Here is a 24,278-nt window from a genome sequence, read left to right as displayed (position 1 = left end):
GTACTGATTGGCAGCACTGATAGGTGGCACTAAACGGCACCGATAGGTGGCACTGATGGGCACTGTTAGACACTGGTAGGTGGCACTGATAGGTGGCACTGATAGGTGGCACTGATGAGGCACTGATGGGCACTGATGGGAAGCACTGACAGGCACTGATAGGTGGCACTGGTGGGCACTGGTTAGTAGTACTGATGAGCACTGGTAGGTGGCACTGGTGGTCACTGTGTGGGACCGATGTTCCTTTACCAGAAGCTGGCAATCGGCTTTATTTCTTTCTCCTCATGCTGTCAGAAGGATTACCAGTTTCTGTTTAAATCATGTGATCAGCTGTCAATGGCTGATATCTGATCAAGTGGTAAAGGGCTGTGATCGGCCCTTTACTATGATCTGTGATCAGCCAAGTCCCAAGGACTCAGTAATCACAGAGTGTGCTGCCCATATACGACAGGGGGTGCACGGGCAGTGCCAGCACGGGAGGACATCCATGGACACCCTCCTGGCAATGTAAGCCCATGCTGTAGCCATCTTTGAGCTAAAGCACGGGGGCATCGAGTGGTTAAGTATATAAATAAGGAGACTCCTCTTGCTGTAGCCAGTACAATGATACTTAATTGAGGAAATTGGATGTTGTATAGAGAAGCCTCAGTACTAGAATACCGTATAAATTATGATGTACTATGTTTCTATGACTAAAACTTCAGTACTAGAAATCATACCCTGGTAAATAATACATTTCTATCATACATTTCAGGTAGTTTCAGGATGAAAAGAAGACTTACATGTGACATTCATAGTAATTTGTTGTGCAGTGGTCAATCCCTCTTTCAGCTCTACTATGCATGTCAATGTAGAGTTGTTCTGTTCCTTCCTCGCGGTGAAGGTGATTGTAGAGAAGTGGGTCTTTGTACCATTTTCATGGGTTTTAACCATTCTTTGAACTGTGCCATTCTGGATATCTCCTGTCCAAGTGATTTTAGGGGTTATCCTCACACAGGTTGCAGGAGATGTGCAGCTCAGTGTCACCTTCTCTTCTTCAAGCCAACTCTTTATGGGTGAAATCTCAGGCTTATTTGTTAGGTCTGCAATGATAATGAGTGTATTAGACAAAAAATTAAGCTACAACTACAGTCACTCATATGCTGCTATGTGTTTTTTTTAGATGCTTGGGGATGAAGCCTAAAACTGTAATGGCAGCACATTAGAGTGTCTGACCGCTACTCACTCACACACATGCAGCAGCCCAGGTCTCTCCAATGGTCCCATAACTATTTCTCCACACACTGCTCCATTCAACAATAATCTTGCAACCTGAGCAACACAGTTGATTGGAGCAACGTGCAAAGAGTGGGGGGTCAGGCCAATGGAGACCCTGGCCACTACTTGTATGTGAGAGTAACAGGCTACAAGACACAGGGACACCTGATATGAAATTGTAATGAACGTGTATGTTAAACAGAAAAACATTTCTGTATAGATATAAAAATAACAGTATAAATACCTTTTTTGCCTTTTTTTTTTTTTATAAATTATCACATACCCTCTGTTCTCAGCTGAATAAGAGATGGGGGGGGGGGGGGGGGGGGTGGCAGCAGTACACTGAACTTTCCAGTGAATGGCTGAATGGCTGTCTGGGGGGGGGGGGGGGGCATGTCAGGATAAGTCTGATCACTGGAGGAGAGCAGGTTGAGTTCCCAGGTATATTGCACAGGTTATTTTTTAAGTGTGGCAATTTTTGCACTTTTTTGCGGTATTTGCGCCATAATAAATTTTATTTGCACTTCGTTATTAATGTATTTATTTTTTTTTTTTATTTTTTTTTATGCATTCATCATTATTGATTGTTTGCAGTTTTTAGATAGGTGTTGGTAGCGCCACATACTTCTTTATTAACTATTTCTTTATTGGTGTAGAGATCGCTTTTTATGTTGGCAGCTTCCCTTAGTTTTTTGGATTATTAGTTATTGAGTAGGGCTATTAGTTGGGTGGAGCACATTAGTACTGCTGTTTATGTTCTCCAAATCATCACTGACTGTGAAAATTTCCCACTGGACCTCATGCAACTTGGATTCTGTGCCTCATCCTCCAGACTCTGGGACCTTGATTTCCAAATGAAATGCAAAATTTGCTTTTCATCCGAAAAGAGGACTGTGGACCACTGAGCAACAGTCCAGTCCTTTTTCTCCTTAGCCCAGGTAAGATGTTCCTGATGCTGTCTTTGGTTCAGGAGTGGCTTGACACAAGGAACCCAACAGTTGTAGCCCATGTCCTGTATATGTCTGTGTGTGGTGGCTCCTGAAACACTGACAGTAGTGCCATAGTCCACTCCTTGTGAACTTCCTCCAAATTCTTGAATAGCCTTTGCGTCACAATCCTCCCAAGGCTGCGGTCATCCCTGTTGCTTGTGCACTTTTTTCTACCACACTTTTTCCTTCCACTCAATTTTTTATTAATATGCTTGGATACAGCATCTGTGAACATCCAGCTCCTTTAGCAATGACCTTTTGTGACTTAACCTCCTTATGGAGGGTGTCAATGACTGTCTTCTGGACAACTGTCAAGATTGTGTAACCTACTGAACCAGACTGAGAGACCATTTAAAGGCTCAGGAAACCTTTACAGGTGTTTTAAGTTAATTAGCTGATTAGAGTGTGACACCATGAGTCTACAATTTTCAACTTTTTCACAATATTCAAATTTTCTGAGATACTGAATTTTATCTTTGGTAAAAATAACCCAACTTAGCAGATATTATTTGGTCTTTGTGAAAGTTAGAGAGTCTACAAGCTGTGGTGCAAATCATAAAAAATTGATCACACCTGATGTACTGGTCTAATTTCTTGCAACCCGAACAAGTCAGGAAAGTACAAATACCCCCCAAATGACCCCTTTTTTGAAAGTAGTCATTCCGAGGTATTTAGGAAGATGCATGGTGAGCTTTTTGATGTTGTTATTTTTTTCCCCACAAAATTGTCATTATAATAGGTTATTTCTCTCACATGGCATGTGTATACCACAAATGGCACCCCAAAATACATTCTGCTACTCCTTCTAAGTATGGCAATATCACATATGTGGGACTTTTTCACAGCCTAGCCACATATAGGCCCAACATGCAGGGAGTACCTTCAGGTGTTCTAGGAGCATAAATTACACATCTAACTTGTTGACTACCTATTACTCTTTTGAAGGCCCTGGAGCACCAGGACAATGACATGTGACACTGATATGGCACTGATGACAGATGATACTAATACATGGCACGTGACACTGATGTGGCACTGATGACAGATGGCACTAATACCTGGCACCGATGACACGTGACACTGATGACAGATGGCACTAATACCTGGCACCGATGACACGTGACACTGATGACATATAGCAATAATACGTGGCACTGATGGCACGTGACAATGATGTGGCACTGATGACACGTGACACTGATGATAGATGGCACTAATACGTGGCCCTGATGGCACGTGACACTGATGTGGCACTGATGACATGACACTAATGACAGATGGCACTAATACGTGGCACTGATGACACATTACGATGATGTGGCACTTATGACAGATGGCACTGATACGTGTCACTGATGACACGTGACACTGATAACAGATGGCACATGACACTGACAGGTGGCACTGATGACAGGTGGCATTGACAGATGGCAATGACAGGTGGCACTGGGGACGGGTGGCACTGGGGACAGATGGCACTGATAGGTGGCACAGGGGACACATGGCATTGACAGGTGGCACTGGGGACAGATGGCACTGATAGGTACTGTGGACGCTGTGTTATTTTTAGTGTTCACTCACCCTGCAGCAGAGGTCGCTCTCCCTCCCTACACGCAGTCTCTGTATGAGGAGGGAGAGCCGGCAATGAGAGATGATCTCATATGTTTACACTCATTGGACACACCTATCGCTCCAAGGGACATGGCCAAATGACCAGATTCTCCCTGATGCATGCCAGCGGCGGTGTGCGGGGAAAACGTAAACAGGAGGACGTCCAGGGACGCCCTCCCGGCAATTGAGCGCTGCGCTGTAGCCATCTACAGCGCAGGTGCCTAGTGGTTAACAGAGAAAATAAAAGCAACAGGCTGATGAGCTCATGTCTCTGTCACTCTGATCTCTCCTTCTGTCAGCATCCTCCTTGAACTGCAGCACAAATGATTACCTTAATGTGCTGCTTCCTTCTCTCAGATTCCAACTCTGCTCAGGCCTGGATTTAAGGAGGTGCTGGGTTGGGCTGTTCCCCAACCCCAGATTTTAGTTGTGCCCCCCAGGTCTTTAGGAGTGCATCCACTAATACATAAGGTATTGATGGAGACAACTGATATAACGGGGCAGTTTTTGTTTAATCCCTTCACCTCCAGAAGATTTACCCCTCTTCCTGACCAGGCCATTTTTTACAAATCATTACTGCGTTATTTTAAGGGACCCAAATAAAATCGATGTCCTTTTTTTCCCACAAATAGCGCTTTCTGATCACCTCTGTGTTTTTTTGTTTTGTTTTTTGCACTATAAACAAAAAAATAAAAACAAATAACGTAGCGCTCAAAGATAAGTGCATATAAACATGAATTTCAAAATAAAAAAAACATATAATATATTAGTCCATCTTGTATAGACCATATAAAATAGTGATATAAAGGAAAGTGATGAATCAAATACTGAAGTGATAATCCCGGTGAATACTTGATCATGAAATGCTCATAAAAGTAAAGTAAGGTTGGCACGCTTATCAGATAGGATGGACCCCCGTACTGTATAGCACTAGGAATGAGCCGAACACCCCCCTGTTCGGTTCACACCAGACCCTGCGAATGGACCAAAAATTTGTGCGAACTTTAGAGCCCCATTAAAGTCTATGGGACTCGAACGTTCAAAATCAAAAGTGCTAATTTTAAAGGCTAATATGCAAGATATTGTCCTAAACAGGGTTTGGGGACCTGGCTCCTGCCCCAGGGGACATGTATCAATGCAAAAAAAAAGGTTTAAAAACGTCCGTTTTTTTGGGAGCACTGATTTTAAAGATGCTTAGAGTGAAAAAAAAAATGAAATATTCCTTTAAATATCGTGCCTGGGGGGTGTCTATAGTATGCCTGTGAAGTGGCGCATGTTTCCCGTGTTTAGAACAGTCCCTGCACAAAATGACATTTCTAACGGAAAAAAAATAATTTAAAACTGCTTGCGGTTTTAATGTAATATCTGGTTCCGGCAATATGGATGAAAATCAGTGAGAAAAATGGCATGGGTAGCCCCCCTTGCCCATTACCAGCCCCTTTGGGTCTTGTACGGATATTAAGGGGAACCCCGTACCCAAATTAAAAAAAAGAAAAGTGTGGGGTCCCCAGGCCCTATATACTCAGAACAGGAGTATACAGGTGATGCAAACAAGACAGGGACTGTGTAGGTTTGTTGTGTTAAAAAAAAAATTTACTCACCTCTAAATGCCTGTTGCTAGGGGGTCCCTCGTAATCTGCCCAGGCTGGTGACATCACTTCCCCTCAGCGCCGCACAGTCATCTGGGACCTGTCACGTGTCCCAGATGACTGTGCAGCGTATCACGGTGCGCAGTGCCGCTCGCGCAAGCGCAGTGGGAGCCCGACTGTGAATCCACAGCCGGGTGCCCACAGTAAGAATGCCGGCACCGCGAGCGGAGCTGGGAACGAGGGCGGGTTTCATTGCCCCTGCATCGCTGGACCCTGGAACAGGTAAGTGTCCAATTATTAAAAGTCAGCAGCTGCAGTATTTGTAGTTGCTGACTTTTTTTTTTTTTTTTTTTTTAGGGGGCACCCCACTTTAACCACTTAATAACCGCCCTATAGCCGAATGACGGCTTTAGGGCGGTTTCTTAACTGTGGGAGGCCGTCATATGACGTCCTCCCAGAATTCCGCTCTCGCGCGCCCTGGGGCGCGCACTCGAGAGCACCCGGCGCATCACGGATCACGGTAAACGGCCGCTCGTCGCGACCGTTTACCACGTGATCGCTCCGTCAAATGACGGAGTGATCACTTGTAAACAAACCGGCGTCATGTTATGACGCCGGTTCCTCCCTCCCCCTCTCTGTACCGATCGGAACAGCGGAGGGGGAGGAGATCGGTGTCAGCAGCGATGTGGGCTGCATCTGCAGTGCCCACATCGCTGCTCACCGAAAATTAACCCCTCAATTCCCTGCAAATACTCTGCAATACCCTGCCATTACTCTGCATTACTCTGCAATACCCTGCAATACCCTGCATTACTCTGCATTACTCTGCATTACTCTGCATTACCCTGCATTACTCTGCATTACCCTGCATTACTCTGCATTACTCTGCATTACCCTGCAATACTCTGCAATAGTCTGCATTACACTGCAATACTCTGCAATACCCTGCCATTACTCTGCATTACCCTGCAATACCCTGCAATACCCTGCAACACTCTGCAATGCTCTGCAACACTCTGCAATGCTCTGCAACACTCTGCAATACCCTGCAACACTCTGCAATGCTCTGCAACACTCTGCAATGCTCTGCAACACCCACCAATACCCTGCAACACTCTGCAATGCTCTGCAACACCCGCCAATACCGTGCAACACTCTGCAATGCTCTGCAACACCCTCCAATATCCTGCAATGCTCTGCAACGCTCTGCAACACCCGCCAATACCCTGCAACACTCTGCAATGCTCTGCAACACTCTGCAATGCTCTGCAACACCCACCAATACCCTGCAACACTCTGCAATGCTCTGCAACACCCGCCAATACCGTGCAACACTCTGCAATGCTCTGCAACACCCTCCAATATCCTGCAATGCTCTGCAACGCAATACTCTGCAACGCCATACTCTGAGATACCCAGCCATACTCTGATATACCCAGCCATACCCAGCCATAGTCGGTGATACCCTGCAATACCCAGCCATAGACACCCCCCCCCCTCCTGCCGCCCTCCGGTGCTTCTACCGACTCGCCAATACTATCAAATCCAGAATCTTTTTTTTTTTTTTTCAGGCTTCCCAGCTTAGAGGTGAGATGCGGGGTCTTATTGACCCCACATCTCACTGTAAAGAGGACCTGTCATGCCATATTCCTATTACAAGGGATGTTTACATTTCTTGTAATAGGAATAAAAGTGATCAAAAAATTTATTTTTGGGGAAAAAAATGTCAAACTAAAATAAATAAAGTAAAATGAACAATAACATTTTTTTTTTTTTTTTAAAGTGCCCCTGTCCCCATGTGCTCGCATGCAGAAGCGAACGCATACGTAAGTCCCGCCCACATATGAAAACGGTGTTCAAACCACACATGTGAGGTATCGCTGCGTACGTTGGAGCGAGAGCAATAATTCTAGCCCTAGACCTCCTCTGTAACTCAAAACATATAACCAGTAAAAAAAAAAATTAAATCGTCGCCTATGGGGATTTTTAAGTAGCGATGTTTGGCGCCATTCCACGAGCCTGTGCAATTTTGAAGAGTGACATGTTAGGTATCGATTTACTCGGTGTAACTTCATCTTTCACATTATGCAAAAATTGGGCTAACTTTACTGTGTATTTTTTTTTTTTAAGCACAAAACAGTTTTTTTTCCAAAAAAAAGCATTCGAAAAATTGCTGCGCAAATACCGTGCGAGATAAAAAGTTGCAACGACCACCATTGTATTCTCCAGGGTGTTTGCTAAAAAAACATATATAATGTTTTGGGATTCGATGTAATTTTCTAGCAAATAAATGATGATTTTTACATGTAGGAGAGAAATGTCAGAATTGTCCTGGGTGCTCCAGAACGCCTGATGGTGCTCCCTGCATGTTGGGCCTCTGTATGTGGCCGCACTGTGTAAAAGTCTCACACATGTGGTATCGCCATACACGGGAGTAATAGCAGAATGTGTTTTGGGGTGTAATTTGTGGTATGCATATGCTGTGTGAGAAATAAACTGATAATATGACAATTTTGTGAAAAAAAAAAAAAAGTAAAAAAAATCTTGATTTTGCAAAGAATTGTGGGAAAAAATGACAACTTCAAAAAACTCATCATGCCTCTTACTAAATACCTTGGAATGTCTTCTTTCCAAAAAGGGGTCATTTGGGGGGTATTTGTACTTTTCTGGCATGTTAGGGTCTCAAGAATTGAAATAGGCCGTCAGTACTTCAGGTGTGATCAATTTTCAGATATTGGCACCATAGCTTGTGGACTCTATAACTTTCACAAAGACCAAATAATATCCACCAATTTGTACTTATTTTTACCAAAGATATGTAGTGGTATAAATTTTGGCCAAAATTTATGAAGAAAAAATTACTAATCTGCTAAATTTTATAACAGAAATGAAGAAAAATTCATTTTTTTACAGAATTTTCTGTATTTTTTCTTTTATAGCACAAAAAATAAAAAAAACCAGCGGTGATTAAATACCACCAAAAGAAAGCTCAATTTGTGTGAAAAAAAGGACAAAAATTTCATATAGGTCCAGTGTTGCATGACTGAGTAATTGTCATTCAAAATGTGAGAGCACCGAAAGCTGAAAATTGGTCTGGTTATTAACCACTTGCTTACTGGGCACTTAAACCCCCCTCAGTCCCAGACCAATTTTCAGCTTTCAGCGCTGATGCACTTTGAGTGACAATTGCGCGGTCATACAACACTGTACCCAAATGAAATTTTTATCATTTTTTTCCCACAAATAGAGCTTTCTTTTGGTGGTATTTAGTTACAGCTCGGAGTTTTATTTTTTGCTAAACAAACAAAAAAAGATGCAAAAAAAAAAAAAAAAAAATCATGTTTTAATAGTTTGTTATAAAATTTTGCAAACGGGTCATTTTTCTCCTTCATTGAAGTGCGCTGATTAGGCAGCACTGATAGGCTGCATTGGTGGGCACTGATGGGCTGCATTGGTGGGCACTGATGGGCTGCATTGGTGGGCACTGATAGGCTGCACTGGTGGGCACTGATAGGCATAGTTAAGGCGGCACTAATAGGCACAGATAAGGCGGCACCGATGGGCACAGATAAGGCGGCACTGATGGGCAAAGATGGGCACAGATAAGATGGCACGGATGGGTGGCACGGATAAGTGGCACGGATGGGTGGCACGGATGGGCACTGATAGGTACCACAGATAGATGGGACTGATGGGCACTGATAGGTGGCACTGATAGGTGGCTCTGATAGGTGGCACTGCTGGGCACTGATGGGCGGCACTGCTGGGCACTGATGGGCGGCACTGCTGGGCACTGATGGGCGGCACTGGGGTGCAGCACCTTTGAGGCAGATTTTGGGTGGCACTGTGGGTGGCACTGTGGGTGGCACTGTGGGTGGCACTGTGGGCACTGCTGGGTGGCACTGTGGGCACTGCTGGGTGGCACTGTGGGCACTATGGGCACTGCTGGGTGGCACTGACAGGGGGGCACTTACTTTATTTCAGGATGGCACTGCGGGTGGCAGGTGGGCACTGGCAGGGGGCAGGTGTCCGCTGGATATGCTGGCCGTGATCGGGACTGATGTCCCGAACACGGCCGCCGGCGATCGGCTTTTTTTTTTTCTCCTCGCGCTGTCAGCGCGAGGAGGAATACTAGCCGATTACCGGCTCCGTTTTATCACATGATCAGCTGTCATTGGCTGACAGCTGATCACGTGATAAGGGGTCGGGATCGACCCCTTACACGGATCGGTGATCAGGCGAGTCTCACGGACTCGCCGATCACAGAGCGCGCCGCGCGCGCCCCTCAGGGGGCGCGCAGGCCGCTCGTAACCGGGACGACGTCAATAGACGTAGTCCCGGCAATCTAGGTCCGCGCTAATGCCGTCATTCGGCAATAGCGCGGTACCCAAGTGGTTAAGGGTGTTTAAGTGCCCAGTGGTCAAGTGGTTAAGTAGAATCTGTTTGTAATTATGAACTGATACATTTTTAAAGTGTAGCTCCAGTCAAAAAATCTGTTTTTAAGCTTTTTGGAAAACATAGGGAAGGGTTATCACTCTTGTATAATTTTTTTGGCCGTCCGTCTTTTTTCATCTCACTTCCTGTTGTCTCCTTCCATTTGCAAGTAGCAGACGTTTGTAAGTTGGATGTTTGAAAGTAGGGCCTGCCCTATATGCTCTGCAGAAATTTGGCCCTAAGGTGTTGGTGTTGCCACAAGTTAACACTGTAAGCCCTCAAAGTGACTCTTGGTGGGCGCTGGAGCACCCTGCTGTGAACTATTATATCAAGAATTGTAATTACATGCCATTGTTGAACAGTAGTAGAAAAATTGGGCCTTTGGTGGTTGTGGTGCTGGTGCCACAACATTGTAAGTCCTCACAGTTACTCTCGGTGGGTGGTGGAACGGGCCCTGCTGTGAAATATTATATTAAGAATTGTAATTACATGCACCTGTTAAACAGGGGCTGAAAAATTGGGCCTTAGGCATTGGTGCAGGTGGCACAATACACCGAAAGTAACTGCTGCAGCTGCCTGTGGTATAGGACCAGAACAACACCAGCAATTGGGGTAGCTTCATGTGTACACTGTGCAGGGGGCACAATACACCGACTGTAATTGCTGCAGCTGCCTGTGGTATAGGACCAGAACAACACTGTGCAGGGGGCACAATACACCGACTATAATTGCAATAGCTTCAGAGGAAATAAACACACTGTCTCTCCGTCTATCTCTATGAGCTGCCCGCAACACACTATGCAAGGCTGGCGCGCAAGGAAGCCTTATATAGTGTGGGGCGTGTACTAAACCCCCTGAACCCTAATTGGCCATAGGCATCCTGCCTGTGGCCAATTATGGCTCTCCTCACTGACGGCGCTCTGATTGGCCAAGCATGCGGTGCATAGTGCATGCTTGGCTAATCATCAGCCAGCAATGCACTGCGATGCCGCAGTGCATTATGGGCCTTGAGCGCCACTCGAACGGCCCATAAAGTTCTGGTTTCGCCAAACAGGTGAACATTCGTTCAATTCAAACACCCAGCTCATCCCTATATAGCACGTGGATCAAACAAGCTTTATTGAGAAAAAAATCTCAAAGGAAGACATCCATACATGGCGGTGGTTGGAGGATAAACTTTAATAAGGCACAGATAATCCTCCCTCAAACAAAAAGCTCCGTAATGAAGCAGCAAATATATCTCAGGAGTGAATTTATTCCATGACATCAAACAAGTAAGATAAATAAAATCTGCATAGTGTAACACTGTATAATATTTTTATTTAAAAAGAGGGGTTCACACTTACACAAAATAGAATAAAACAAGCTTGTCTCATGAAAGATATAGAGCGATTCCCACACCACCCGGCGCGTTTCGTCCTACCAGACATCATCTGGTACAGGAATATGGAATAACTTCACTCCTGATATATATTTGCTGCTTCATTGCAGAGTTTATCATGCCTACAGCGTGTCCCTAGAGCTGATGCATGTGCTAAGTGGGCGCAATGACCGCCGAGCACCTGCGATCACTCCTGACTGAGCGAGAACCGGAATCTGTGTGTGTAAACACACAAATCCAGGTTCGGTCAGGGGATAGGAGACAGATTGTGTGTCTAGTCAACCACATTCCCAACCGCAGTTAGAAAACACATAGGGAACACAGCTAAGCCCTTGATCACCCCCAATGTTAACCCCTTCCCTACCAGTGACATTTATACAGTAATCAGGACTGGGCCTATTTTTCAGACTCTGTGTTTACAAGTAAAAATCTTTTTTTTTTGCTAGAAAATTACTTAAAACACCCAAATATTTCTATTTTTTTTCAGACACCCTACAGAATAAAATGGTTTAGACATTAATGGCTGTGTGTTGATTTATTTTGAGAGGACAGCAAATTTACACCGTTATACAAGCTGTACACTCACTACTTTACATTGTAGCAAAGTGTAATTTCTTCAGTGTAGTCACATGAAAAGATATAATAAAATATTTACAAAAATGTGAGAGGTGTACTCACTTTTGTGAGATACTGTATATTCTAGCATTCCCTTTTCACTCCTGCACCAGTGGCAGTTGATGCTCAACATTTTTGGGGGGGCGCAAACAAACTGAAAAATTCTGAAAAAAAACATCAATTGTAACCTCACTGTGTCATCAATCGCAGCCACTGTGCCCATCAAATTCAGCCACTGTGCCCATCAATTGCTACCACTGTGCCATCAAACGCAGTCACTGTGCCATCAAACGCAGCCACTGTGCTCATCAATTGACACCACTGTGCCCATCAATTGCCGCTATTGCGCCCATCAATTGTTCCCACTGCGCCCCATCAAACACAGCTACTGTGCCATGTCAAATGCTGCCAGTGTGCACCCCGCTAGCCCGCCGTTTGCACTTACCTGTCTTGGTGGGACAGCTCCTCGATGTCTTCTCCTGTTCTTTCTACCCACCCTGTGCTATGATTGGACGCCTGGCGTCCAATCACAGCGCCTGTAGTTTCAGCCAATCAGGTGATGAGTAACAGATCCGAGCACCTGATTGGCGGAGAGGCAGTTTAATGTTAGGAAAGCGAATATTCATTTACATTTCTAACACGGTTGAGTGACCTGCGAGTGCCCAGCATTGCGTCGGACAAGTTGGACACGCTAGGGTTGATTTACTGAAGGGAAACAGACTGTGCACTTTGCAAAGTGCAGCTAGTTGCTCCAGAGCTTAGCAAAGGAGAAGAAACTCTGCTAACTTCCATCAACCAATCATATGCAAGCACGTGATTGGGTACTATTTTCAAAGTGAAGTCTTACCTCATTTACTTAGCTCTGGAGCAACTGCACTTGCAGAGGGCAACTGCATTTTGAAAAGTGCACAGTTTATTTGCCTTTAGTAAATTAACCCCTAAGTGACACTTTTTGGGGACCATTGACACCAATATAGTGAACATGCACTGTCACCGTACTAATGACACAGTCAGGGAAGGGGCTAACATCAGGGGCGATCAAAGGGTTAAATGTGCTCCTAGGGAATTCTTACTAACTGTTGAAAACAGAGATCCGTGTTCCTTCTTAGCAAAAACACAAGACCTCCATCTTCCTCTCTAACAGAATGGCGATTGGCCTTGTTTACATAGGCAGACTGCCGATCTGCCTCTCCCGAGAATGCTCCCACTGTGTCCAATCAAAACGGGACTGGGTCACAGGTGGCGCGCACATCCCAGACCCAGTGCACAAAATCATGTACAGGTACGTGATTTAGTGCAGGAGGGTCGCCCTGCTGCAGTGTAATTGCGTGGGGTAGTCCATAAGAGGTTGAATATAATACATTTAATGATGTGCTAATGACTGTAGAGCTGCAATAATTTGCTCTTTTATATTTGCTGAAAGTTCAGCTTTAGTAATGTCTCAAACTTTGATGGTGCGATTACCCAACATCCAGTTATTTATATGATATCTCCTCCCATTTACATGATGTAATGTAAGTAAACTAAAAGGGAAGGCTTTGCTCCAGGGCTGTGTATATAATATAATAATATAATATATAATAGAAACCAGGGACTGTTTTATTTTTGTATTTGATGGTTGTAGATTGTAAGCTCCTGGGATACATTATTGTTTTCCTTACCTGTTACGTTTACATAAGGCTGGGTATCTATGTAGTTGAATTTTATGTTATCTTCAACTCTGAAATGATAATGACCTTCATCTTCATATAACGGATCTTCTATGTAGAGAGAGCAGTCCCCTCTCCATACATCTCCAACCGGAAAGAATCGTTCATTATTCCAGTACCTGGTATCGCTATTATAAGCCACAAATTTCTCATCCTTATAGTACCAAATTCCCAAAGCATTTCTACTTAATCTTTCTGTCCTAGGCACAGTAAAGCTGCATGGAAGGTACACACACAGTCCTCTCTGGACCGTTACATGACGAGGAGCATTTATACTGAATCCTGGAAGAGCTTCACTGTCAGTACCTATGGATTAAAAAAAAAAAAGTGTGTGAGTGTGTGCTTTTTTTTTTTGTTAAACAATTTCCATGTCTTCGTCACACATGTACACGGACGGTCATACATTTGGCTACATATTTCAATAAAGTCTGTTCCTACCATTGTACTGCTAGAAAGAATAAACTTCAATTTTTATTATTGCTGTGTTGGGTTTCCCTTTGGATGTTTTTGATTACTTCTTTCCTGGTGAAAACTCAGTTCAAAAATCTTTCTTTTCTTGCACATCCCAGCCTGATGTGTCCCTTTGTTGAGGTATAAATAAAGCTTTGAAGACTACACTACTTTAGTGCTAAAGTGGGAAGGGTCAGTGGCTAATGTGCATATCAATCCTATGACTGTCAATCTTGCTGGCTTCATACTTCCACAGGTAACCAGGTAGACTCCAGGCCTTGTTGCCCTCTCCAGACTGGGGACATCCTCAAAACTAAATGACAAAGAACAAGAAGGGTGCACCTTGCCTTGCTCATTACCTAAGATACCATTCATTAAATTAATAGTTATACTCACAAACCAACTGAATCTTAAGTTCATAAAAATTGATAAGAAACAAACCTTACAGAACACGAACAGTATCAATAGGTGGACCTGTGAGAGAGCTCTGGGGAAGATGGTATATCCCTTGAAATGCATTAGCCTTTGTGTCTGAGATGACACCCAGGTTCACTTGAGTAGTGCATTTTCTATAATGAGGCTGGTTTACTAACAATTTTTCTTGCTTGAGATTCAGTTGGTTTTTGAAAAAAAAAACTAGCTGTGTATTCATTTAATAAATAGTATCTAAGTTGATGTGCAAAGCTGGTGCACCATTCTTGTTCTTTGTTGTTTATAAATAAAGCTTCACACAGGGAGACTCCACCATGTATGGACGATGACATCACTGCAAATCACCAAGAGTGTGGAGTTTATTTTAAAGGAAAAGTTTAAAGTATGTAAAAAAATAAATCTTTATACTCACCTCTATGCTGCAGCTGTCCCACATTGGCTCTAAGAACAAGAACTGAGATCAAGTTCTCGGTCTGTTCAGAGTGGAGAGCAGAGAATGTCAGTCACCGCTCTCCCCCCTGCTCCTCCAGCACTCGCTCAGGTATCGGGCCCAGGGCAGGCATAGCTGGCTCCAGATCTCAGCAACATTCTAAGAGGCAAAGCCAGCTGCCAATCGGGCAGTTGGGTGTAGGTCAACAATATGGCTGGTCCTTCCAGGGCCTGGTGCGGCTCTGTGATGTCAGCTGAGAGTGGTCAAAAGCCTGCTGTGAGCTGATTCTGTATCACAAAGGAGCAAAAGTAAGTGCACTCTTGTGACCCACAAGAGAAATATGGCCAATACACTTTGGCCATACTTCACTTTCAATTAGCCGCACTGACTGCCAATGGCCAATCACTACAGCCTGAGAAAGGGAGGACGTAGAGAGGAGACATTGCTGGAAGTGGCAGCAGAGGAGATCTAGAGTTTTCCTCCTGTGAAGTCTGGTGATCATATGACCATCACATTGCCTCCACCTCCCTCCCTCCCTGATAGAATAGAGAAATACAAAGAAGATTCTAGGAGTTACCAGAGAGATCACTGGTGAGAGCCTGCTCCATGACCACGATCACAGAGCAATCAAGTCTTCCTGGTGTCCTGCCCATTTCATGCTAAGCATCTGTCTGTGAGCTGTCACCTCAACACCTCCTGGATTAAGGCCCTGGCTGGGTTGATAGCCACAAGCTTATGATAGCTTGCCTTCTGGTAAGCATGTACTTTATGTGATGGAGGTCACGAGTCTACAGTGGTGTTTGAGAGTTTTTTCAAGAATTTGAAGGACTGTGCCCATTCACTTGTGGTTTATGGACTCATTTTATACACCAGTAGGGATGAGCCGAACACCCCCCGGTTCGGTTCGCACCAGAACTTTCGAACGGACCCCAAATTCGTACGAACGTTAGAACCCCATTGAAGTCTATGGGACTCGAACGTTCGAAATTAAAAGTGTTAATTTCAACGGCTAATATGCAAGATACTGTCCTAAAAAGGGTTTGGGGACCTGGCTCCTGCCCCAGGGGACATGGGTCACTGCAAAAAAAAAACTTTTAAAAACGTCCGTTTTGGCGGGAGCACTGATTTTAATGACGATTAAAATGAAAAAAAAAAGTGAAATATTCCTTTAAATATGGTGCCTGGGGGGTGTCTGTAGTATGCCTGTGAAGTGCCACGTGTTTCCTGTGTTTAGAACAGTCCCTGCACAAAATGACATTTAACGGAAATAACGTCATTTAAAGGTGCTTGCGGTTTTAATGTTATATCTGGTTCCTGCAATATGGTTGAAAATCATTGAGAAAAATGGCATGGGTAGCCCTCCCTGCCCATTACCAGCCCCTTTGGGTCTTGTACGCATATTAAGGGGAACCCCGTACCCATATTAAAAAAAGGAAATACGTGTGGCCCCCAGGCCCTATATACTCAGAACAGCAGTATACAGGCGGTGCAAACAAGACAGGGACTGTGTAGGTTTGTTGTGTTAAGTTGAATCCGTTTGTAATTTTCAACTGGTACATTTTTAAAGTGCAGCTCCAGTCAAAAAAACTATTTTTAAGCTTTTTGGAAAACATAGGGAAGGGTTATCACCCCTGTATAATTTGTTTTGCCGTCCTTCTTTTTTAGAGCACGCAGACAGCACGCACAATCTCCTAACACTGACTGATAGCTCTATTTAAAACGAGCAAGATATTTAGCTAGATAGGTGGATATAGCGGTGTATACTGCGTTCAGAGCACGCAGACAGCACGCACAATCTCCTAACACTGACTGACAGCTCTATTATAAAAGATAGATATATCGCTAGATATATAGGTGAATATAGCGGTGTATACTGCGGTCAGGGCACGCAGACAACAACCACTACAGAAGAGCAAGATCGAAAATCGGCCGATAACGATCGGTGTATACTGTGTTAAAGGTACACAGAACACCCATTAACTGCTACAGATGCCAACACACTACACAAGGCCGCCGCGCTGGCGGCCTTATATAGTGTGGGGCGTGTACTACCCAGCCTGAGCTATGATTGGCCACAGGCATCCTGCCTGTGGCCAATCATGGCTCTCCTCGCTGTCGGCGCTGTGATTGGCCAAGCATGCGGGTCACAGTGCATGCTTGGCCAATCATGAGCCAGCAATGCACTGTGCCATCGCAGTGCATTGTGGGCCGTGAGCGCCACACGAATTTGGTGCGAACGGCCCATAACGTTCGGAATTCGCCGAACGGGCGAACAGCCGATGTTTGAGTCGAACGTATGTTCGACTCAAACATGAAGCTCATCCCTATACACCAGTTTAATTACTAATATTATTCATTTAATCATTTTTACTGTTATAATTTGTTTAGGGCGACTTCCTTTTAATATTTTCCAATTTTGTGTGTATCTCATTTTGAGCTGCTGCTTATTTATGTAATCGATTTAGTCACTTAGCGCGGTATTTTCCCTTCTTTTTTACTGTACGTTTGAGAAAGTCACGTCTTATGCAGTAACACTCATTACAGGCGCTGCGATCTTACGGGCTACATTTCTCCCTGAGATGTCCTGCCTTCCCTGGTCATCTCAGATCACCGCATTTCAGTAATCTTTGACCTTTAAACTACGGTGGGTTGTAGTGAGCACTTCAAACACTGGATTCTGACCTCTACAATACGAGTGTAGGGAATGGGTGTTGTGCAACTCAAGCTACTAAAATTTACTATTGACGCTCCTTTGGAGTTTTTGGACACCATTGACTTTATTATGTGCCTTATTCATGCCTTCACTAATATACATCTAGAATGGCTCCGATTATTAACAAATGATTAACATTTTGTGGTTTCAAGTTACTCAAAAATGGGTATCCATATTCATCTCTAATCGTTTTTTTTTCTTGTTTTGTCTTTTTGTTTTTTGTTTTTTTTATGTTGTAGTCCTGATGAGGGGGGCAATGTGTGGCCCCAAAACACATTGACTGTTGTAGCCAATTTTATATTAAAAAAAAAAAAAAAAAAACTTACTTTGGTCTCTAGTTTATTGGTGTGGTACTTAAATTTTTAGATTTAAATACTAGCTTCATATTCTAAGGTTCCATTGGCAGTCTCTTGGCAAACTCAGCCTGTAATTGTAAAAGGCGTCAATCGTTGCATGGGAATGGTTGGTGGGGCTGTCCTGGTCATTTCGCTAGGGATTGTGGGCAAGAAAGGCTATACCTCAAAAATGTTCTCCCTCAAACTAAAAAATGGCTGGGCGGGGGACAAGCTGCAGGTCAACACTTCTTCAGATATGTTTATTCAGAAGCCACGAGTTTGTATTTGTGGGAAGGATTGTAATTAGCCTGAAATATGTGAACACCCGGGTATCAGCCCGGTATAGTGGCAAAAGGGACAATGGTTATTTGGGACTTTAAATACATCCCGGTGTTCACTTCTACAACACAAAAATTATTTTTCTTACATAATATAGTTTATGTAAAAAAGTTTTATCTTTCATTTCATACAGTATAAAAACACATATCTGTATAATACATTATAAAAATAAGCACATTAAATCTGAGAAGGTCAACAGGTTTTGCGGACCATCCGCTTCATCAGGACCAACAGAATTGAATATATTGAAACAAGCAAATCACAAGTAGTTAAAAACAAATCTATAACAATAGAAAACATGAACAACAACAGACAATACAGTCTATTCATACATTATTAGTACAGATCAGATTATAATGCTTGTTTTAATATATTCAATTCCGTTGGTCCTGATGAAGTGGATGATCCGCAAAACCCACTGACCTTCTCAGAAGATTTAACATGCAAATTTTTTGAATGTATTATACAGATATGTTTTTTTTTGTATACTGTATGAAAAAAACGTTTTAAGATAAACTTTTTAGTTGTACTATACAGTCACCGGCCACTTTATTAGGCACACCTTGCTAGTACTGGGTTGGACCCCCTTTTGCCTTCAGAACTGCCTTAATTTTTCATGACATAGATTCAACAAGGTGTTGGAAACATTCCTCAGAATTGGTTTGGTCCATATTGACATGATAGCATTATGCAGTTGCTGCAGATTTTGTCGGCTACACATCCATGATGCAAATCTCCTGTTCCACCACATCCCAAAGGTGCTCTATTGGATTGAGGTCTAGTGACCTCAATAGCTGTCTGCCAGTGGGAAACTGTTCAAGGAAGCCCATAGAGGAGACACCCTGTAATAGGAAATGTATTTTCTCCTGCCTGGACATGTACCTCTCCCTAGTTTTACTGCTACTCCCTCCCTAACCAGTGGGGCTCTATCCCTATCCTACTTCCACATTGTGGCTGCATAAAAACAAAAAATAAATAAAAACGTAGCTCTCATGGCATAGTGTACCCTGAAAGATTTTCTAACAATACAAAGCCAGACGCTAACACACATTATACTCACCGCTCCACAGCTGGGATATAATATAAATGAGGATGTGGTAATAGCTCAGGTGATATTCACTTCTTTTTATTTTCATATTAGGAAGTACTAGACAGTCCACAGTTCCTAGAATACAATAAAATTGTCACTACCTGGTGATGGCTTCAAAGAGATTATAACATGCAAGAGAAGAACCTGACACCCTCATAGGTTGTGTGTCTTCCCCTTCACTACATAATGATAATTAATAGCACATTGTATTTTAGATTAAAGCCCAGGTTAGCCAAGATATGTTCAGGAACAGGTGTTGCCACATGCAAACTTAGTGTTAGCTGGAAGGTAAAGGTATAAGGGCAGTTATAGTGGTTGTAAACCTCAGTCATGGAATCTGAGCAAAGCACATAAATCTGTAGTGTTTACTTATCTCTCCCCAAAGCTCTAAGTGTTGTTTCTCTTTGGTGCTTTGTTCCTGTTATCTCAGCATGAGTCACTTCTCGAAACTTGAGATAAACTTTGTGTCGGGGAGGGAGTTCAGCACAGAGTTTGTCTATTCACAGCACAGTTCTACTGCTGTGTAAAGGGTGGTGGTGGGGGGGGGGGGGGGTTCCCTTTCCTCCAATCAGCTGTCACACACAGACTCTCCATCCCCTCTTCTGTGCTCCTAACAGATGAAGGATTTTTAATACGATCTGTCCTTTTAATGTGGTGTAGGGAAGAGAAGACTGAAGATAGACAAGTAAAACCTATGTAGGAGGGTGAGGATGAGCTGAGGCTCTTCACTTTACTGGGTATATGTGAGGGTTTACAACCACTTTAAAGGTATTCTATTATGAAAAAGAATGTTGGTTTGTTGAGATTGTATTGGGGTTGTGTAATATTGATAGTGAGGAGAAACAGTAGAAAAATAAATCTAAAGTTTAATTTAAACATACAAGAAAAAAAAATATATATATTTGGCAAATTCCAAAAGGTCCAACCCACATTTAGACTACAAGTTTACCCCCAAACATAAGATAAGGCCTGAAAAGTGGAACTTCAAGTGTTGCGTAGAGTTGACATTTAAAAAAAAAAAAAGTGTTCTAAAGTATCATTTTTAAACATACAATAAATAAAACCAATATATTTGGTGAATACCAAAAGATACATATGATTCTAGTAGAACTTTGGACAAAATGTTTTTGGGCGTGTTTAATAGATTGTGGAAGGTTTAGAACCCCTGACAGGTTCCTTCTTGGGAGTCCCCCCCCCCCCATTAAATACGTTCTCAGTAAAAACTTGAATGTTTCAGTAAAAACTCTTGACTGTGAAGACAGATCTCCTCACTGGGCAGAAAAAACCTTACAGAAGTTGTAAACTTCCAAACTCTAGTTCAAGATTCCTCAGACAGGGTTCAGTGAAGCCCCAGGGTTCCTCCAGAGGTTGCCAGGGGTTCCTTGAGCAATGAGCAATTTCTGTCTATCAGATAAGTTCCCACTGACACCATTGATCCTTTCAGCTATCTGTAAAGGGGTAATTTTTCCCAATGACCACAACTGTAAGGAACATTCTTCCCACTAACCAAGGGTTCCTCTGTGTTTAAAAACTTGAGAAAGGCTGCTCTAGATAAATGTTCTCTCCTTGTTTTGTAGATTTTGTGCCTATTGAGGAGATTCAAATTCTGTCATGGAAATCATGTAGGAGATGAAGGGACATGTCTACAACATGGGCACAGATTGAAATAAGAAGCATCATAATTCGTATTGTTTCAATCTGTGCCCTTGTGGAAATGCGTGGATTGTTTGGGGTGTTTGAGTGTTTGAAATGCTGAAAATATCCTTCTCGAAGTATAATGGTATAGTATAATGGTCAGTGTGGGTCAGGTAGGTCAGTGTAATGGGCAGTGTGTGTCAGGTAGGTCAGTGTATGTCAGGTAGGTCAGTGTGGGTCAGGTAGGTCAGTGTAATGGGCAGTGTGTGTCAGGTAGGTCAGTGTATGTCAGGTAGGTCAGTGTGGGTCAGGTAGGTCAGTGTAATTGGCAGTGTGTGTCAGGTAGGTCAGTGTATGTCAGGTAGGTCAGTGTGGGTCAGATAGGTCAGTGTAATGCGTGGATTGTGTGGGGTGTTTGAGGGTTTGAAAAACTGAAAATACCCTTCTCGAAGTATAATGGTATAGTATAATGGTCAGTGTGGGTCAGATAGGTCAGTGTATGTCAGGTAGGTCAGTGTGTGTCAGGTAGGTCAGTGTAATGGGCAGTGTGTGTCAGGTGTGTCAGGTAGGTCAGTGTGTGTCAGGTAGGTCAGTTTAATGGGCAGTGTGTGTCAGGTAGGTCAATGTATGTCAGGTAGGTCAGTGTAATTGGCAGTGCGTGTCAGGTAGGTCAGTGTAATGGGCAGTGTGTGTCAGGTAGGTCAATGTATGTCAGGTAGGTCAGTGTAATGGGCAGTGTGTGTCAGGTAGGTCAGTGTATGTCAGGTAGGTCAGTGTGGGTCAGGTAGGTCAGTGTAATTGGCAGTGTGTGTCAGGTAGGTCAGTGTATGTCAGGTAGGGCAGTGTGGGTCAGATAGGTCAGTGTAATTGGCAGTGTGTGTCAGGTAGGTCAGTGTATGTCAGGTAGGTCAGTGTGGGTCAGATAGGTCAGTGTAATGCGTGGATTGTTTGGGGTGTTTGAGGGTTTGAAAAACTGAAAATACCCTTCTCGAAGTATAATGGTATAGTATAATGGTCAGTGTGGGTCAGATAGGTCAGTGTATGTCAGGTAGGTCAGTGTGTGTCAGGTAGGTCAGTGTAATGGGCAGTGTGTGTCAGGTAGCCAGTGGTGTCAGGAGGGGGGGCTGCAGGGGGCTGGAGCCCCGAGTGGGCCGCCAAAAAGCTCCAAGTCTCAGACATTTACAGCTCTATTATTAGCCCAGTGCCCGAGCGGGGGGCGATCCAACTCGGTGCGTGGCCGAGTGACATAGCGGGCCCTGCCTCCTGGAGTCTACAGCGCCTATGATGGACGTCACACTGGTCCAATGCCGGGTCCCAGGGACGTGTGACATCCATCATAGGCGCTGCAGGCTCCAGAAGGCGGGAATTACAATGCAGCTGCGTCACTATGAGATCCCGCTCTGCGCTCGGGCGGGAGGCTCTCCTCTCCACCTCTGGCTCTGGCTGTCCGCTGTGATGATGATGATGGGCGTGCTGCACACTACGGCTGAGCTGCAGGACACATGAAGTCTGTATGGCAGGTAGGTCAGTGTATGGCAGGTAGGTCAGTGTATGTATGTCAGGTAGGTCAGTGTATGTACCAGGTAGGTCAGCATGTATCAGGTAGGTCAGTGTATGTCAGGTCGGTCAGTGTGTGTCAGGTAGGTCAGTGTAATGGCCAGTGTGTGTCAGGTAGGTCAATGTATGTCAGGTAGGTCAATGTGTGTCAGGTAGGTCAGTGTAATTGTCAGTGTGGGTAAAGTAGGTCAGTGTGTGTCAGGTAGGTCAGTGTAATGGTCAGTGTGTCAGATAGGTCAGTGTATGTCAGGTAGGTCAGTGTAATTGTCAGTGTGGGTAAGGTAGGTCAGTGTGTGTCAGGTAGGTCAGTGTAATGGTCAGTGTGTGTGTCAGATAGTTCAGTGTAATGGTCAGTGTGTCAGATAGGTCAGTGTATGTCAGGTAGGTCAGTGTAATGGTCAGTGTGTGTGTCAGATAGTTCAGTGTAATGGTCAGTGTGTCAGATAGGTCAGTGTATGTCAGGTAGGTCAGTGTAATGGTCAGTGTGTGCCCATTGCTGAAAGGCATACGTGCTAATCACTAAACCATTGTTCTGCCCGAAGGATTGTAAGAGGAGCGGGGAAAGAAGTGAAATATAATAGGAGGATTAGAAATTAGTGAAAAAATATAATAAAAAACTGGACTGGAGGAAACTTTGCAGGTCACAACTTTTAACAATTTAATTATGTGGCGGTGAAGGAGCTGATGGTGAGAAGAGTGCTAGAAGAGTAAAAGGAAAGTGGATGAGTTGTGCCTATTTATTGGTAAGAGACAGAGAGGAGATACCATAGACAAGATGGTACACTGCTCTTTTATAAAAATATTATGTTCTATATGTCACATTACCTGCTATTGTTCAACGTTGTCTTTTCTTCCACAATTCTTTCCATAAGTGTCCATGTCTTCTGTCTCGTTTCTTCCTTTATTGATCATTCCATTTCATTTCATTCGTTTGTTGAGGTTTTTTTTATACTCTGCTTCTACTTCTTCCGTACGTCTGATATATCTGAATCTTTTTTGAGATGTTCCCTTCAGATTAAACAGGAAGCAGACGTTAGACCCGTAGAAGAAGTCTATTGACTAATTCCTCATGTCTGATGAACAAGATTTCCTCACTGAGTGATATCAATTGTTTATGTATTCTACTTGTAATCCTATTATACTATTAGAATCACTTTTTTGTTTGTAAAAAAAAATATATACATATATATATATATATATATATATATATATATATATATATTATATACTGTATATTTACAGTGTAAAGTGCAGTACTTCTGCTTTGTAAGCTTACCCCTACATTTCACAATTTAAATACAAGTTAAAAACAGCAGAGGAACAAACAAGTAAGACTTTCATTGGGTGAGAGAACAACAATGCATAGACAGTTGATTTATTGGTAATGATGGAAAGCGTTGCTCATCCTTCTGGTTCCAGTTGCTTAACCACTTGCCTACCGGGCACTTTCACCCCCTTTTTGCCCAGGCCAATTTTCAGCTTTCAGAGCTGTCACACAAGACAATTGTGCGGTCATGCTACACTGTACTCAAATAACATTTTTATCATTTTTTTTTTTTTTTTTATGATAGAGCTTTCTTTTGCTGGTATTTAATCACCACTGGGTTTTTATTTTTTGATAAAAAACGAAAAAATATTTCTATTTTCTTAGTTTCTGTTATAAAATTTTCTAAATAAGTAATTTTTCTCCTTCACTGATGGGCACTGTTGAG

General features: G+C 43.4%; 1 protein-coding gene across 1 annotated transcript in view; it reads right to left on the bottom strand.

Moving 5' to 3' along the window:
• Window positions 1-23,572, bottom strand: part of LOC143933771 (sialic acid-binding Ig-like lectin 13) — a 54,995-nt gene extending 31,423 nt beyond the window's left edge. Inside the window, exons 1-4 of the mRNA XM_077456772.1 lie at window positions 23,392-23,572; window positions 19,345-19,449; window positions 13,538-13,891; window positions 783-1,082 (exon numbers count right to left, since the gene is read on the bottom strand). Of these exons, the coding sequence (XP_077312898.1) occupies window positions 783-1,082; window positions 13,538-13,891; window positions 19,345-19,420 (730 nt within the window). The 5' untranslated portion in view covers window positions 19,421-19,449; window positions 23,392-23,572. The remainder of the gene's footprint in view (window positions 1-782; window positions 1,083-13,537; window positions 13,892-19,344; window positions 19,450-23,391) is intronic.
• Window positions 23,573-24,278: the final 706 nt, after the last annotated feature.

Source organism: Lithobates pipiens, unplaced genomic scaffold (genome assembly GCF_037356315.1).
Source record: "Lithobates pipiens isolate NorthernLeopardFrog02 unplaced genomic scaffold, aLitPip1_a1.2 Scaffold_27, whole genome shotgun sequence".
Classification (NCBI taxonomy): domain Eukaryota; kingdom Metazoa; phylum Chordata; class Amphibia; order Anura; family Ranidae; genus Lithobates; species Lithobates pipiens.
The sequence above is the reverse complement of the archived record's forward strand: the minus strand, read 5'-3'. Positions and strand labels throughout refer to the sequence as shown.